We start from the raw sequence: 19,003 nt of genomic DNA, 5'->3' as shown, positions 1-19,003 counted from the left end.
GATTAAATCTCCTATTCTCTCAACACAAAAAAACCCCAAAACCTAAAATTCCAACTCTTTTCTCCCTCAACTCTTCTTGAAAGCCTCCAGCCGCCCCTCTCTCCTCTCTCCCTTCTCGTCTTCCCCCTCTTCCTCTCCAACCATCCCTCTCTCCCTTCTCCGCCCAACACCGCCCGTCTCTCCTCCCTTCTTTCCCTTTCCCTCTTCTTCCCTTCTTTCTCCCTTCTCTTCTCCTCCGCCTCCACCACTCTCTCCAGCGCCTCCCGCCAGCCGCACAACAGTGACCGGCGAGCTGCCAGGCAACTGCGACCAGCAGCCCCAAAAGCCGCCTCCCCTCTCCCGTCTCTTCTCTCCTTCTTGCTCCTCTCTTCCTTCATCTTTTCCTCTCCCCCTCTTATTCTCCGTTCCTCTTCCTATCTCCCTCGTTCTTTTCTTTTTTGGCAGGGACGAAAGTGGCAGCAACAGCGCAGGCGAGCAGCCAGCAACTAGCGAGATAGGAGCTCGCTCCGCCATTCTATTTTCCGGCAAAGACAGCCGCTCCGACGGACCAGCAGCAGCTCGAGAAAAAAAAACAGAAGCCGCCGGCAAAGGCATCGACTAGCAGCCCGGCGTCATCCTCTCCTCTCTTCTCTTCTCTTCTCTGTCCATCTCTTAATCTCTTCTCCGCGTTCTTTTTTTTTCATCGCTGGCAGCATTCAGGCGAGCTGCCAGGCAGTAACTCCACGCAGCAGCAGCCAGGAGAGGCGACCAGTGGCTCCAGCAACTCCACGCAACAGCAGCTGACAACACCGGCAACAACTCCCACCAGCAGCTCCGGCCAGCGTGAACAAAAACCAGCAGCCAAGCCGGCGACAACAACATCATATCGACAACCAAGAGACTCTACCAGCGGTTCCGACAAAGAGATTCAAACCATTCGAAAATGTTTCGATCAGTGGAAGAAGGATCTCGACAGATCCGTCCAGGTTTATTCTTTTTTCAGATTATTATCATTCATATCCTAGCATTGACGAATTGGAGTCCTCTATCTTCTCATGACTTCTACGAAGAATTATTTTCTATATGTTTGTGAGATTAACAAGTGCTATAAATTTCATCTGGGTGAGTTTGATTTTTATCATGCCTTCTCTGTGATTTTTTTTACTTGATTATGTATGTTTGTAAAATATCATCATTTTAATTTGAAAGTCAGAAGATGCCGTTGCTCATTAGTATGCTCTTGGTTATTTTGATTGTCTGGATGTGATATGAATATCCTCAAACTCTAATCGTTTTCTCTTTAATTAATGACAAAAGAATTATCTTTATTAGGCTAATTTAGTTTTTTTTTATTCAGAATAGCCCCTTAATAAATAAATAAATTCGTGTTAATATTATGATAACTGATTTGGGGGGTGAATTATTTTGTTCCTTTGAATAATAATTGCTTAAATATATATCATATTTGTTGATTTTTACTCCTTTCGTTTTAAGGAATATATGATGTTGTGAATTGGTTCCGTCTTTTAATTACAATAGATTGATTCTTACCTTTATATTTTAGGAAAATCTTTATTAGTTTGGTAAAAAGAATAATTTCAATTTTCTGGTTTGGTTTCTCTTAAAGTTAAAATATGTGTAATTGATCTAGTTTTCCTTATTTGTAAGTTTACTGATTTCTTACTTGTTTATCTTTGGTAAAATTATATTTGACCCTTATTTATTTAATGAAAATATTTTACTCTTATATGTTTATATTTGGTAACAAATTTTTAATATAAAATCTGATTTTTGTCTCTTCCTTATTCAAAGTAAAAGATTATTTGTACTTATTTTATTTTGGTAATGAAATATTCTTATAATTTTCTGATTTTAGCTCCCCTCTAATTTAAGGAAAATGATTTAATAATTGATTCCTTAATTTATTTATTTCCCTTATTAAGTGCACCCCTCTTTGCTATATAAATAAGACCTCTTTTATTCATTATTAAAAAAACTCACAATTCATACACTCATTCACTTTCAATCACAAGTTCTCTCATCACTCTTCCTTCTCTCATTGCTCTCTTGCTACTCTAACAATACATTAAGATTCCGGTAATTATTCAAGTGTTCTTCTTCGCTATTTTGCTACTTTGTTCGAGTAAAAGTTGAATCAATTTGTTTTGATTAACTGGTTAGTATTCTTAATACACTATCTTTACATTCACACATTTGTGTAAGCAATTGTCTGTTTTTTTACATGTGGAATTCGTCATTAAACAATTGCATATTGTCTCACCTTGACTATAAGTGTGATTACTTGTGTAGTTATTTGATTGCTTTGACAGGTTTCAAACTTGAAGTTCAAGTTGAAGATTAATTGAAGAAATGTTTATTTGTTTATTCGAATCTATATATATACATATATATATATTTTTTCTTATTTTATTTGTTCGAATGTTGTAACATTTGTAACTCTAAAGATCATATATAAAAATTTATTTGGGGGGATCGTCTAGGGGAGGGGGATTTACATGTCTACTTGTTCATTGTAATTTTTAGAAATCATGCCTATAGGTTTGTCTTTAACAACCTAGAATTATTGTTTGTAGGTGTTATAATCTAACCAATTTTCAATTTGCTTGACGCTTTTGTTAATAAATCTTTAAAAAATAATAATTAGATTCCATTAATTATTGAAAAAATGTTAAAATCAAATCATAATAATTTAGTAGGCTGATTAGGTGTTATAACTTTTTCTTGTTATGTAGAAACCATAACTAAAGATTAATTTGTTCATATAATTTAGATTTACAAAAATCATGCATATATGTGTTATTTTGAACACCTAGAAATTCACGTCTATAGGCTTGTAAATAACATTTAACATATCAATAAAAAATAAAATTTGTTATGCATATTTGTGCCCTCCACCTAAAATTAGTTAATATTATTTAATCCTATTTGTCTTCTTGTGGATTTCTGCATTCATGATGCAACTTTATTGTTCTACTAGTTTTTTTTTTTACTTACAAAGTTTTACAGCATAATTTTCTTAAAAGTCATTATTCAATCTTCCTTTAAAATTTTGGATTGATTATGACATTATTTATTTGTGAAATAAATTACAAGTATTATATCCTAACCTATCGTTAGTGGGAAAGTCAAAGGAACTATGAGGTCTAGTTCCAATTTTTAAACCGACACATCCTCGGAAGTACCACTTACCCATGAATTTTCAAAAGGAATTATGTGTATTTATATGTAAATATTTATGTGCCTATATGCAAACTGAATCTTTTAAATTATTTTCAAAATATAAACTATTGTTATTTTTTCTAAGACCGACCTCAAATCAAAATTGTTTCTATGGTGGAGGAGCGCGATCAACAATATCGTGGCATCATTCCTATAAAGAAACATACATTTTTTTTTAAATAAAATAAAATTCATACTCAAAACTTATCAATTTTCAAACTTTACTTTCGCACATACTAATTGCTTAATTTTTGCCAATTTTGTTTATAACATATTCTCATATGCTTAAATAAAAAATAAAATTTGATTGTTTATTTATTGCTATCATCTAGCCTTGTATGTTTAAATTAATAAAATAATAAAATTAATTATTTTATATTTGTTATCACTTAGCAAGATTAAATAAATTAATAAATTAAATGACCTTGATTGCTAGTTGTAACCCCCACATAGATTGCATGAGATACGGCCGGGACCCACACTTGTGGACCTCGAGGGATGCCTAACACCTTCCTCTCGAGGTAATTTGAACCCTTACCCTAATCTCTGGCTCGTTGCCCTTAGTTAGACTTAGTTAGGTTAGATAGGTGCCCTAACGCGCCTTAATTCGTTAGGTGGCGACTCCAAACTCAAAATCCAAAAAGAGTTGTTAGGTCGTGCACAAAACCCGTTTTCTGCGAAAATGTGGCCCGACAGAATGGCGACTCCGCTGGGGATATTAGGTTCTTACCATTACGTGTTAATTGCTTATTTATGTGGGGTTTACTTTATTTTTGTCATTTAACTATTTGTTAGGTGCTTACCATGTTTAGCTTATTTTGTTGCCTTATTTACTGTTATCTCTCCATGTTCCATCCCTTTCCCTTTTCCTTAATTGTTTATTACCATGTTTCACATCTTCCCTTTTCCCTTATTTGCTTAATTACATGTTTAATCCCATACCCTCTTTCTTTATTTGCGTAGTTTTTATATCTTTATATGTTTAATTTCCTTTATTCATGCTTATTTATCTATTTATTGTTTATAAACTGCCTATATGTTACCGCTTTCCAATTTAAATGCTAAATGTTTATTGGTTTGATAATTGGCATACCGCTCATACTTCCCCCAATTAGGACCCTCTTCCTTTTTTTTTATTTTGTTCTCGTGATGTTGTGCCTTTGCACCTCTCATAACTACTCCAATCCTATTCAAATACCCATTATAGAGAGTTGGCATATGCGTTGACGTAACGGATAGTTTTACTACCGCGAAGCCACGAGCCTCTCGCATAGAATCCCTTTCATGTCCGTGTCAAGCCAACTCTTAGAAGTCCTGGTTAATTCATACATGCTGCATAAGCCCTAGGTGGTTTGACCCTTGGTGTCAATCCGCATAATTAGTAGCCACCCTCTCGTCTAAAGGGCCCCAACACCCATAGACAAATTGCATATTTATGTGTCAACGTGATCATAATAATTAAATCAAGCCAATGTTGTCAAAATGGAGTTTAGAAGTCGTTTGTTACTTTGCTTGCAGAAGTCGTGGCTCACCCTCACTTTCCCAACACGCAAATGGTGGTCAAAGTTAATCCCATTTTGAAGACTTGGTGGAAAGATATTCAAAAAAATCGAGAGTTAGAAGCAAATGAACTGTTAGGCGGACTCGCTGCTTTGAACCCTTATGCACACATGAATATTACGTATGGCTTTTAGAAGACGCAGAGCATAGAGATTTGAGCGAAGGAGGTCTTCCTGGTTTTGGCGATGAAAAAGATAGAAGATGGGCTCGCAACCTCCTCAACACCGATTATGACATTACCCCAGAAATGAGGAAGCAGATTGTGCCTAACATTGGAGAGCAACATAATTAAAGTTTTTTTTCCTCTTTATTCCCCATGCGTTATCCCTATCCCTTTAGTTATCTCTAGATTGATGTAATAAATAGAAATTATTTCAATAATTGAAAGTCGTTTTATTGTCTAACTCTAAACTCCAAATTGGCAAATAAGGCTTGAATTAGTTATTGTGTATCACTTATGTGTCGCTTAGGCCTACCTCTGGCTCAACGAGGCTCCTTAGCATTTAGGGCGTTTATCTTAAAATAACGTGTTTGATATCCCAATTTATGCAATGTTCTAACTTGGGATTTATTTTGATTTTATTTTATTTATTTATTTTACCCTTTCCCAATGGTTGATCTGTAGACCATGGTTTATTACACGCGATCAAAGGGCTCATTTCCTCCTCTTCCGACTGAGAATTGCAAAAGAAAAGTGAAAGTGACTAATGCTAAGGTTATGTGCAAAACTATTGAAAAGAAGTGCCTTTCAGACAAGTTGGTATCAAAACTTGAGCAGAAAATAAAGAAGTTAGAAGAAGAGTTGTTGGACATGCGCGAGTGGTCAAAGTTGTTACTCTCTGGCAATCCAACTTAGGAGACAAACATGGATATGTCACCCTTCACAAGTCAAGTCACTCTCCAAAATAATCCTCCTCCAGATTACTCTACCTCTCGAAGTCAACCGAGCTCCATTCAAATACCTCAAAAGAACATCTACTTTCCAAATCATCCATATCCTCCGCAGCATCATGCATATGCTCCTAAACCTCAACACCTTACTTCACACCCGCATCACCCTACTATGCAAGCTCCTCAATTCGAAACACCTCTGCACCAAGTTCCCTGACATCATGCACCTCTCATGCCATTTCCAATCCCTCCATATCAAATGTCTCTGTATCAAAGGCCTCCTATGCCATGTCTTTTGGAACTACGTCAGACCTGATTCCCGTTTAAGAGGGGATACGTAGGCGCTCCTATGGGGTTTGGTCTTACCATAAATAAAACTTTCATTTTTCCCTTCTATTGATAACTGGGGCAGAATTTTTGAGAGGATCTCAAAAATTCCATCAATATTTCTTCTAGCACATCTCCATACTGGGGCACAATTTTTGAGTAAACTCAAAAATTCCATCAAAAACATCTTCTCAACAACTGGGGCAGAATTTTGAGAGGAACTCAAAATTGCTGAAAATCAAGACTGGATAGAAATTTTTAAGAGAATCTCGAAAAATCCAACAGTCGAACTACAACTACAACAGATCAGAATAACAGAAGTTCTACACTGGGGCAGAAATTTTGAGAAAATCTCAAAATTTTCAACAATACTCCGAAGAGCATTTTATCAGACACCAAAGAAGCACGCTGTGCCAAATCATGGATACAGATCAACCTCCCCTTTAAACTAACTATTTTTCTTTGAGTGTAGAAAATACAGGTACATATACAAAGGCAATTTCAACAATCAACATAACACTTTTGAGCCCGACAAATGACACTCGACACTTCCAACAAAGCGGATGTCCAAGCTACTACATACTCTCCTCATTCAACTGTGAAATTGCACCATGCCTGAGATTTATGATTGCATGATTACATTATGCCCGAGATCACATTATGCTCGAAGAAATGCATCATCGCATGTGCTCGATACTACATGTGCCCGAAGAAATGCATCATTGCATTGTGCTCGATATTGCATGTGCCTGAAGAAATGCATCATTGCATGTGCCCGATAATGCATGTGCCCGAAGAAATGCATCGTTGCATTGTTCCCGATAATGCATGTGCCCGAAGAAATGCATCATTGCATTGTGCTCGATATTGCATGTGCCCGAAGAAATGCATCATTGCATGTGCCCGATAATGCATGTGCCCGAAGAATTGCATCATTGCATATGCTCGATACTTCATGTGCCCGAAGAAATGCATCATTGGATGTGCTCGATATTGCATGTGCCCGAAGAAATGCATCATCGCATTGTGCCTGAGACTACATTGTGCCCGAGACTACATTGTGCCCGAAGTTTGCATAAGCCTAAGATTGCATCGTGCTCGAAGTTTACATGTGCCCGAATCAAATCAAGTCATAAGTATCAACAGATGCCAAAAACAGATACGCTCTCTTTACTCATAACTTATACCCCAAAGGCGTCATTCTCCAAAGGCATCATCTTTCATGGCCTGTGGACGTCATGTCATGGCATGAGGACTTATTTTATGCATATCATGTTCCTAAGGCGTCATAGTCTAAAGGCATCATCCTCATGGCCTGCGGACATCATATCATGGCCTGCGGACATCATATCATGGCCTAAGGGTTTAATTTCTGTCTATCATGATCCGAAGGTGTCATAGTCTAAAGGCGTCATTTTCATGGCCTACAGACAACATTTTCATGACCTGAGGATACACCCTGCATATCATGGCCCTAGACATCATAGCCTAAGACGTCATTTTTTCACGATCTTAAGGCAAAACATTCATGGTCAACATAGGAATTGCATCATGTTTATATTTACCATTTATTTTGATGTGTATGCTCTAATTACTCTATTTAGGCTATATTACAAGTTACAGATGTGCAGATTACAGACAAAGTCGCCTTTTGAACGGCTGTTCACTTGTTTACAAACAAAGGCTCCGACAAATTCTTGACTATTCGCACTATCGTTTCGCTACTCATCTATCATTCAGGCTACCATGAAGATATCTTCGGATTCAACTCGCCACTGTGACCTACTGTCTCTTCATCTAGGCTCGTCCGCCTTACAATGCGACATGTAGGCTCGTCCGCCTTACAATGCAACATCTAGGCTCGTCCGCCTTACAATGTGACATCTAGGCTCGTCCGCCTTACAATGCGACGTCTAGGCTCGTCCGCCTTACAATAGGACATTAGGCTCGTCCGCCTTAAAACGACATGTAGGTTTGTCCATCTTATAGGACATTTAGGTCGTCCACCTTAAAGGGACATTTAGGCTTGTCCGCCTCATAGGACATTTATTCGTCCGCTTTATATGATATTTAGGTCGTCCGCCTTAAGATGACACTTAGGCTCGTCCGCCTTAAAATGACGTTTAGAATCTCCTTACAACCTGATATTTTCGTCTATATTATTATATCTTTATAGTATCAAATCTATTGGAGTTTGACGTTATTCTTCAGAGATGGGTTCAATCCTTCAAGAAGTTAAAGACTATCAAGGTTTGCACTATGTCTCAAACAGATACACTTTTATCACCTCTTGTCTATTTAGAACTCATATTTTATTATTATTGGTCATACTTTATCTATTTATAAGCTAACATTTTATCTAGAATTTGCAGATACGATCGATCGCCCTTGATTACAATTATCATGCTATCATCTATCACAACGAAGACCCTATCAATTCTTCGTTTTTCATACTCCGAACCTTGATCAAGTGCTGATATCCTCACTCTATCATGCTGCTTCTCTATCACGCCCTTCTAGCCTCTCAATCTCTCTTTTCTCGCTACTCTATTCTTAACCATTCAAGCCGAAATCGTGCCTTTCAATTACCTTAGCGCTCTTTCAACTTTTAAGAGTTTCATTTGCTCTTAAATCTAGAACTACACACGACCTGATTCTCGTATAACCAGAGATATGTAGGCGACTTAAAACCAAAGTCTCGGTCGTACCCCTTTTTCAACTCTACTTCGCTTCCATTGATTCTACTGACATCTGTCGTCGGTCGGACAAAATCGGCTACTAAGTCAACGTTGGTTGCCTGACAATTCATTCTTCATTCTCAATCAACCAAGGGGCAGCTATTGACACCCAATTTTGACCGACCTTTAACCATTTTAGGGATTATATTCGACTAAATACGTATTTTAAAATTTACTTAAAGTTTTGAAGTTTTCGTCGATTTTTCTCAAAAAATTATATATTTTAGTATCGTTTACTTTATAATATTATTATAAATATATTTACATTTTAAATTTTTAATGAATTTCAAGTGTTTTTAAAAAAAATAAATGATTTTCAATTATATAAAAATATTTTAACATATGTAGTATTTTAATTAAATAGTAATTTCTACACTTTCCCTAAATTTTAAATTCTAGCCTATTCTGTCATAATTTCTTTCAATTCTAGCCACTTGAATTCGAATTTATTTCAATCATAGCCCCTCTTTCATTCCAATTCTAGCCAAATGTTATTGTAATTGTAGCCATTCCATATTCAATCCAATCTAATTTCAATACATCTCATCTCTTAATCTCATCCATCTATTTTATTAATCGAATCCTAGCCCATCATTTCAAATTAGATCAACGATTATGATTAACTCTCCTATTCTCTCAACACCAAAAAGCCCCAAAACCTAAAATTCCAACTCTTTTCTCCCTCAACTCTTCTTGACAGCCTCCAGCCGCCCCTCTCTCCTCTCTCCCTTCTCGTCTTCCCCCTCTTCCTCTCCAACCATCCCTCTCTCCCTTCTCCGCCCAACACCGCCCGTCTCTCCTCCCTTCTTTCCCTTTCCCTCTTCTTCCCTTCTTTCTCCCTTCTCTTCTCCTCCGCCTCCACCACTCTCTCCAGCGCCTCCCGCCAGCCGCACACAAGTGACCGGCGAGCTGCCAGGCAGCTGCGACCAGCAGCCCCAAAAGCCGCCTCCCCTCTCCTGTCTCTTCTCTCGTTCTCGCTCCTCTCTTCCTTCATCTTTTCCTCTCCCCCTCTTATTCTCCGTTCCTCTTCCTATCTCCCTCGTTCTTTTCTTTTTTGGCAGGGACGAAGGTGGCAGCAACAGCGCAGGCGAGCAGCCAGCAACTAGCGAGATAGGAGCTCGCTCCGCCATTCTATTTTCCGGCAAAGACAGCCGCTCCGACGGACCAGCAGCAGCTCGAGAAAAAAAAAAAAGAAGCCGCCGGCAAAGGCATCGACCAGCAGCCCGGCGTCATCCTCTCCTCTCTTCTCTTCTCTGTCCATCTCTTCATCTCTTCTCCGCGTTCTTTTTTTTTTTTCATCGCTGGCAGCATTCTGGCGAGCTGCCAGGCAGTAGCAACTCCACGCAGCAGCAGCCAGGAGAGGCGACCAGTGGCTCCAGCAACTCCACGCAACAGCAGCCAACAACACCGGCAACAACTCCCACCAGCAGCTCCGGCCAGCGTGAACAAAAACCAGCAGCCAAGCCGGCGACAACAACATCATCTCGACAACCAAGCGACTCTACCAGCGGTTCAGACAAAGAGATTCAAACCATTCGAAAATGTTTCGATCAGTGGACGACGGATCTCGACAGATCCGTCCAGGTTAATTCTTTTTTCAGATTATTATCATTCATATCCTAGCATTGACGAATTGGAGTCCTCTATCTTCTCATGACTTCTACGAAGAATTATTTTCTATATGTTTGTGAGATTAACAAGTGCTATAAATTTCATCTGGGTGAGTTTGATTTTTATCATGCCTTCTATGTGATTTTTTTTTACTTGATTATGTATGTTTGTAAAATATCATCATTTTAATTTGAAAGTCAGAAGATGCCGTTGCTCATTAGTATGCTCTTGGTTATTTGGATTGTCTGGATGTGATATGAATATCCTCGAACTCTAATCGTTTTCTCTTTAATTAATGACAAAAGAATTATCTTTTCTCAGGCTAATTTGGTTTTTTTTTTATTCAGAATAGCCCCTTAATAAATAAATAAATTCGTGTTAATATTATGATAACTGATTTGGTGGATGAATTATTTTGTTCCTTTGAATAATAATTGCTTAAATATATATCTTATTTGTTGATTTTTACTCCTTTCGTTTTAAGGAATATATGATGTTGTGAATTGGTTCCGTCTTTTAATTACAATAGATTGATTCTTACCTTTATATTTTAGGAAAATCTTTATTAGTTTGGTAAAAAGAATAATTTCAATTTTCTGGTTTGGTTTCTCTTAAAGTTAAAATATGTGTAATTGATCTAGTTTTCCTTATTTGTAAGTTTACTGATTTCTTACTTGTTTATCTTTGGTAAAATTATATTTGACCCTTATTTATTTAATGAAAATATTTTACTCTTATATGTTTATATTTGGTAACAAATTTTTAATATAAAATCTGATTTTGGTCTCTTCCTTATTCAAAGTAAAAGATTATTTGTACTTATTTTATTTTGGTAATGAAATATTCTTATAATTTTCTGATTTTAGCTCCCCTCTAATTTAAGGAAAATGATTTAATAATTGATTCCTTAATTTATTTATTTCCCTTATTAAATGCACCCCTCTTTGCTATATAAATAATACCTCTTTTATTCATTATTAAAAAAAAAAACTCACAACTCATACACTCATTCACTCTCAATCACAAATTCTCTCATCACTCTCCCTTCTCTCATTGCTCTCTTGCTACTCTAACAATACATTAAGAATCCGGTAATTATTCAAGTGTTTTTCTTCGCTATTTTACTACTTTGTTCGAGTAAAAGTTGAATCAATTTATTTTGTTTAACTGGTTAGTATTCTTAACATTCACACTATATTTACATTCACACATTTGTGTAAGCTATTGTTTTTTTTCTATATGTAGAATTCGTCATTAAACAATTGCATATTGTCTCACCTTGACTAATAAGTGTGATTACATGTGTAGTTATTTGATTACTTTGACAGGTTTCAAACTTGATGTTCAAGTTGAAGATTAATTGAAGAAAGATTTATAGGTTTATTTGAATGTATATATATATATTTTTTCCTATTTTATTTATTCGAATGTTGTAACAATTGTAACTCTAAAGATCATATATATAAATTTATTTGGGGGGGTCGTCTAGGGGAGGGGGATTTATATGTCTACTTGTTCCTTATAAATTTTTAGAAATCGTGCCTATAGGTTTGTCTTTAACCACCTAGAATTATTGTTTGTAGGTGTTATAATCCACTCAATTGTTTGATGCTTTTTTAATAAGTCTAAAAAATAATAAACTAGATTCCATTAATTTTTAATGTTAAAATCAAATCATAATAATTTAGTAGGCTGATTAGGTGTTTTAACAGTGTTATAACTTTTAGCATCATCTTGTCATGTAGAAACCATGCCTAAGGATTAATTTGTTCATATCATTTAGATTCACAGAAGCATGCATATGTGTTACTCCTTCTTTTGAACACCTAGAAATCATGTCTACAGGCTTGAAAATAATCTTTAACAAAAATTTGTTTGTGCATATTTGTGCCCTCCCCCTAAAATTAGTTAATATTATTAGTAATCCTATTTGTCTTGTTGAAGATTTCCTCATTCATTATGCAATATTTTTTTTATACTAGATTAGAATCATTTTATGCATTTAGCAAATTACTTGGCTTTTAAAAATATTTCACATCAAAACCCTGCAACATAATTTTTTAAAAAGTCATTATTCAATCTTCCTTTAAAATTTTGGATTGATTATGACATTGCTTATTTTTTGAGATAAATTATAAAGCACTATCTCCTAACCTATCGTTAGTGGGAAAGTCAAAGGAACTACGAGGTCTAGTTCCAATTTTTAAACCCGACGCGTCCCCGGAAGTACCACCTACCCATGAATTTCAAAAAGAATTATGTGTACTTATGTGTAAATATTCATGTGCCTACATGTAAACTAAATCTTTTAAATCTTTTTCATAAACATAAACTATATCTTTTAGACCGACCTCAAATCAAAATTGTTTCTATGGTGGAGGAGCGTGATCAACAATATCGTGGCATCATCGCTATAAAGAAACAAACATTTTTTTTAAATAAAAATTTCATATTCAAAACTTGCTCAATTCTCAAAATTTTACTTTCGCACATATTAGTTGCTTAATATTTGCAAATTTTGTTTATAACATAGTCTCATAAGCTTAAATAAAAACTATAACACTTGATTGTTTATTTATTGCTATCACCTAGCCTTGCATGCTCGAATTAATGAAAAATAATAAAATAGTATTAATTGTTTTATATCACTTAGCAAATATTAAATTAATTAATGAAGTGACCTTGATTGCTAATTGTAACCCCCACATAGATTGCATGAGATACGGCCGGGACCCACACTTGTGGACCTCGAGGAATGCCTAACACCTTCCCCTCGAGGTAATTTGAACCATTACCCTAATCTCTGGCTCGTTGACCTTAGTTAGACTTAGTTAGGTTAGATAGGTGCCCTAACGCGCCTTAATTCGTTAGGTGGCGACTCCAAACTCGAAATCCCAAAAGAGTTGTTAGGTGGTGCACAAAACCCGTTTTCTGGGAAAATGGGGCGCGACAATTAGCTCTTGTTAAGATTGAGATTATATTACAAAGAAACACTTGATATTTCTTAACCATGTGCCTTCATGGATTGTGTCCTAGGTCTACCATTGTACAGTAGAACAACCTTTATTGGACTCAGGTAGACTTCGAATTCCATTCCTACCTAGTATGGTCTATATAAGTTAGTGCCTATTATCATCATGTGGGGTATATTCTAGTGTTGGATAAGTACTATGAAATTTAAAAAGTGGAATGGGACATTATTTAGTCATTGCACGACTAGATTTAAAAGATTTTAGTGTGTGAGGTCCCTAGGTGTTCTCCACGACCATTATGTTTATTTCCTTATGTGTTGAATATGTCCTAAATAGTTTAATTAACATAATGAATTAATTTAAAAGTATTTTAATGAAAAGGTACTTATCTAGAGTAACTTTAAGGATTGCTTAGTTAGGCTTGGAGAGGATGTATGGGAGTTCTCTTCATGTCTTACTTAGGTGAGTCTTAAAGTAGATCTAGATAGGGAGTTAAATGTATGAAATGGGAATAGTCTTATATTAGGTAGTGTAAAGGATCTCTTTCATGTGTGTGAAGGAATTGTATAGGCGGCCGTTTCATAACTCACTCATGCTTATGTGATTTTAGGTAAAATTAATGTTATATTGATTGAATGTGCCTATATGTGTTTATGTTGACTTAATGTGATAATTTATACTTGTTTTATCATGTTTTACTCAAAAACAACATGTTTTATACAAATATTTGTTTATCATGATTTTATGCATTATGCCATACTTAGTATATTCTAATGTACTTATTTGCATATGTTTTGTCTATCTCTAAAGGTGTATATGGCATTTGAGAGGAGCATTGAAGTGCAATATTGGATTAGTGTTCATTCAAGCAAGAGTTGGTATGTCCTTACAAGATTTAACGGCATTTTGATATTTAGATTTCCTTATTGAAAGTATTGTAAGATACTTAGCTATTTTCTATATGTTAAAGTATCGGTTGTCCCATGATATTCATATGTCGAATATGGAGACTTTATTACTTAGACTTTTTTTTAAGTTTTCTATAAAAGATGTTTTGAAGTATTACTATTTTGTGTGAAAAGTTTTAATTCTGCACTACTTTCCATACATGTTAGGTAGTAAAATATGTCAAAGGGCTTTGTATAACACCTCTGAGAGGTCAAGTATGTCGTATTGCAATATGAGATTACTATATCTTCAAGGGTGTACTCTAGAGTCGTAACAACTTGTTATGAGTAGTATTATGGGATTCTACTAGTATATTGCACTAGTGTGACTTGGGGGGTTTCTTAAATGAGGGTTCTTATGTGAAGGCTGTCTTTCATTATGTTTTACTCATGCTTATGTGATTTTAAGTAAAATTAATGTTATATTGATTGAATGTGCCTATATGTGTTTATGTTGACTTAATGTGATAATTTATACTTGTTTTATCATGTTTTACTCAAAAACAACATGTTTTATACAAATATTTGTTTATCATGATTTTATGCATTATGCCATACTTAGTATATTCTAATGTACTTATTTGCATATGTTTTGTCTATCTCTAAAGGTGTATATGGCATTTGAGAGGAGCATTGAAGTGCAATATTGGATTAGTGTTCATTCAAGCAAGAGTTGGTATGTCCTTACAAGATTTAACGGCATTTTGATATTTAGATTTCCTTATTGAAAGTATTGTAAGATACTTAGCTATTTTCTATATGTTAAAGTATCGGTTGTCCCATGATATTCATATGTCGAATATGGAGACTTTATTACTTAGACTTTTTTGAAGTTTTCTATAAAAGATGTTTTGAAGTATTACTATTTTGTGTGAAAAGTTTTAATTCTGCACTACTTTCCATAAATGTTAGGTAGTAAAATATGTCAAAGGGCTTTGTATAACACCTCTGAGAGGCCAAGTATGTCGTATTGCAATATGAGATTACTATATCTTCAAGGGTGTACTCTAGAGTCGTAACAACTTGTTATGAGTAGTATTATGGGATTCTACTAGTATATTGCACTAGTGTGACTTGGGGGGTTTCTTAAATAAGGGTTCTTATGTGAAGGCTGTCTTTCATTATGTTTTATGTCCAAGGTTGTATGAATGCTCACCTTGGTGACATTTAGGTGGTACTTTTGTATGGATGGTGGAATGAGACATGATCATCCATTAACTATGCGTTGGAGTTAAGGTTCAAGGAAAATTAATGTATTGGATACATTGAAAATTTTTTAAATGTAATAAATTACCTTATGTGTTTGTGGTGAATGGTATACATGTTAAATATGATGTATTGAACTCTATTCTCTTTATCGTATCAAATGTTCATGAACTTTCTGAAGAACACATGATGCATGGTTTCTAACTAAATGTCCTCTTTAAAAGCATGTTTTCACATGGTTATCATACTTAGTGAATTCTTTTGATAACACCGTACTTTTTCATCTTCTTACATAAAGTGTAGGTGGTGATGGATGTAGGATCTTTTTTATAATGAAGAGCTTGGATAGATATTATCAAGTGTAAGTGTGTCATGATTCAAGGAACTTTATACATATATGTTATTTAAGTTCATGTAGTAGTATAGATTATTCTTTTATTTTGTTAAGGGTTGTGTCCCTATTTTATTCTATTGATGTCATGTCTAATATGGCAACAAGAGACTTAGTGTCTTAACTATGTACTTATGATTTTTAAACGAAGTGATTTTTAGCATTGATCAATGGTATGAAAAAGTTTAAATTTTCCGCTAAATTTATGATAATACAATGAATGATGTTTACAGGCTTGTCGATGACCTCCGAGAGGTCGACAATGTTTGTTACTTATAGGGGGTGTTTCCTGGTAGTAATAAACTTGGTATCAGAGCATGTGGTTATAAAAATGGTCTTAGGTTTCAAAGTCACGTAATGCCAAGTTTAGTTGAGTCTTGTTCATCGATGTGAGTCGTGACACATCTATGAACGAGAGGCTATAGGATGACAGAAGATTCACATTCTTCATTATTCTTGTGTCATCCCATAAAGATTAAATCTATATGCTATCTCTATTATTTCCCTTTTCCGATGGTCTTTTAGATGTGATTTCTTAGAAGATGTCATGTTTCAAGGATTGAGGTTGAAAAAGGTGAGTTTTGATGCTCATCATGGATTTATGATTAGATGAGTATATGTGAAGGTCGATTTGGAAGATTTTGATGTAATGCCATTTATGGCTAAATGTGACTTATGAGATTTGAAGTATTATGTTAAGAAGTTGGGTTGTGATGTAGTTCTATCATGATAAGAGTTTTTATTGCACAATAAAGTACTTTTTAGGAGGATGAGCTACCTTATGGTTATCTGCAGTGATAGAAGAATGTTATGGTATAGCCTTGAAGATTTTTGGAGGAATTTGGTAGATAGGGTATGTTGAAAGTTGTCTTTATATATGATTAATGCTTCATAATTGTCCTTGTGTGGATTGGAGTTTTTTTATAGGCTTACTCCTAAGAAGGGAAGGTAGTGTGTTTACCTTGTAAGGTAATTGTAAACTTATGCTAGATAGTGGGAGAATGACTTATTGATTAGTTCCAGGATGAACCTATCCTAAAAGTGGAAAAATGGATAATAGGGTTTATTCCATAAGTTGGGATTATATTTTTTTTAAGGTTGACTTAGAGGGATGTATGTACCCTTTAGTTCATATGGAGGAGAAGAGAATTGAGGTTTACCAACTTTAAATTTTTTAGTTGCCTTTTAAAAGATTGATCTCAAGTGTGATCATTTGAAAATAGTGCTTAGATGATACGTAGCCATTTTTGGGTTTATCATTCCACGAGAAGTGATGATATGGGTTGAAATGGTCTAGAAGATATCTTGCTCTAATATATGAAGAAAAGAAAGAGGCTTTATGGCCAAAGCTCTTCTAGGTTCTTCTAAGATTGTACCTAGGGAGGATGGTTACCCTAAGTCTCTAGAAAATTTGTAGTGGAACTTAAGGTTCCGACAGTATGTTTTTTTGCTTTGATAGAATCAGGGAGTAGTCTAATCCTAAATTGGAGGGAGACTGTCTAGAGGCTATGATGAACTGCCTAATATGATAAAACTTGTAGGCTTGAATCTGGAACTACATACGTTGTATTGACTTAATAGTAGAATTTGATGAAATTATGTGTAAAAACCCTATAAATTGATATGATAAGTAATGCTTAATGTGTATAGAATGCCTACGATTAGACCGGGTTCACACGGGTTGATGCACATAGTAGCAGACTACTGAAACATTACAAAAGCCAAACCAACTAACTTGGGGAGTTAATTGAGATAGGAAAGGTTGGGTCCATCCATTTAGAGCTCCCGAATATGAAGATTTACCCGAATGAGTTTTTATCGCACTTAAAAAGGGGAAATTATATGTTTGGAGGGTCTAGGGGTAAAATGGTCTTTTCAGGATAAGGATAGCATTGTAGTTACCCTAAATATATAATTATTTATATTTAATAATGTGGAGGGGTATTTTTTTGAGGGAGGGCCGAAAATTGGCTCTTAGAGGGAAATCCTGCTCCACCCGGGTTCGAACCTAGGAGGAAGCAATGAATTAATTTGTTTTAATTTAAGTTAGTAAATTAATTTAATTAATTAATATTTGTTATTTATTATCTAATTTTTTTTTAAAAAAAACCTAAATCAGATTTTTTATAATTTAATAAAAACCTTATTTGACTATGTCCTAAACTAGACTCCTAAGCCTAATAAAACTCTAACTCTCTCACGTCAATCTCACTTTCACGTTCAATCTCTCTTCTCCTATTCACGTCTCTCTCTTCCAAATAACATTCAAGAAAAGAAAATTTATGAAGGTTATTCACACTTGAAGAACTCACCCGAAAATATAAGAAAAACAAATGTTAATCAATCACGTAGGAAAAAAGAAGTTTTTCCGTCGAGTGGGGTGTTGAACTTTCGGTGTTGGACGTGTGTTTTGAGAAGTTTTTGGGCAGCAAGTCTAGGTTTGAACGTCAAAAAGGTATGGGTTCTCTTCACTCTTGTTCGCTTTCCCAAGAGACTTCGAAGGTTCAGTATATTTAATTAGAAAACTAGGGTTGTTCCCCGTTTCATGTCCGTGTCACTAGCTCAAAATGATTCGTAGGTTGGGTATGTTTGCTGGTAGATATTAGGCGTGTGTTGCATTTTTGTGATAAATATGTTCATGTATGTGTATTTTAAATCATATGAATGATAACCTATGTGTTCTCAAATTATGTGCATGTGTGTGCAAAAAGGTGACCGTGACTAGGTGTTCTCGGTTTAAGGATCACAGACTATAATGTTCTTGTTCTGATCTTACGTGCACAAACTTATGTAAATCGTGATGTTCATATACAATGTAACGTGGATTAATTGATTGAGAAACTCATGGATTATTGAATTCATGAAAATTCACCTAAAACGTTCTAAATGAACTATGAATTCCCTATGAACTAATGTGTTACTTGATGAAAAGATGCTGGAAAAAAACTACAAAAAAAATGCAATTTCAAATAATGAGTTTCGGTAAAGTTCAGAGGGTTCAAGATGTTGTGAAAAAATGAATTAAAACCAATGAGTTCATAAAGTACTGAACCCGTGACTTCACCATGTTAAAAACCATGAAAATAAAAAAGTAAAAAGGAATGTGGTGAAGGGGATTCGAACTATGTTCTTGTCTTGAAA

General features: G+C 35.1%; 2 protein-coding genes across 2 annotated transcripts; both read right to left on the bottom strand.

The window, feature by feature from the left end:
• Nucleotides 1-66: 66 nt before the first annotated feature.
• On the bottom strand, nucleotides 67-594 carry LOC107001422 (hepatoma-derived growth factor-related protein 3-like). The gene has a single exon (XM_015199477.1). The coding sequence runs from the start codon at nucleotides 592-594 to the stop codon at nucleotides 67-69; it is 528 nt and encodes a 175-aa protein (XP_015054963.1).
• Nucleotides 595-9,418: 8,824 nt separating this feature from the next.
• Nucleotides 9,419-9,865, bottom strand: LOC107001420 (hepatoma-derived growth factor-related protein 3-like). Its single transcript, XM_015199476.1, has one exon. It carries the CDS (start codon nucleotides 9,863-9,865, stop codon nucleotides 9,419-9,421), a length of 447 nt encoding a protein of 148 aa, XP_015054962.1.
• Between the last annotated feature and the right edge of the window lie 9,138 nt (nucleotides 9,866-19,003).

This window comes from Solanum pennellii, chromosome 10, assembly GCF_001406875.1.
Source record: "Solanum pennellii chromosome 10, SPENNV200".
NCBI classification, from domain to species: domain Eukaryota; kingdom Viridiplantae; phylum Streptophyta; class Magnoliopsida; order Solanales; family Solanaceae; genus Solanum; species Solanum pennellii.
This window is presented reverse-complemented; position numbering and strand designations above follow the sequence as displayed.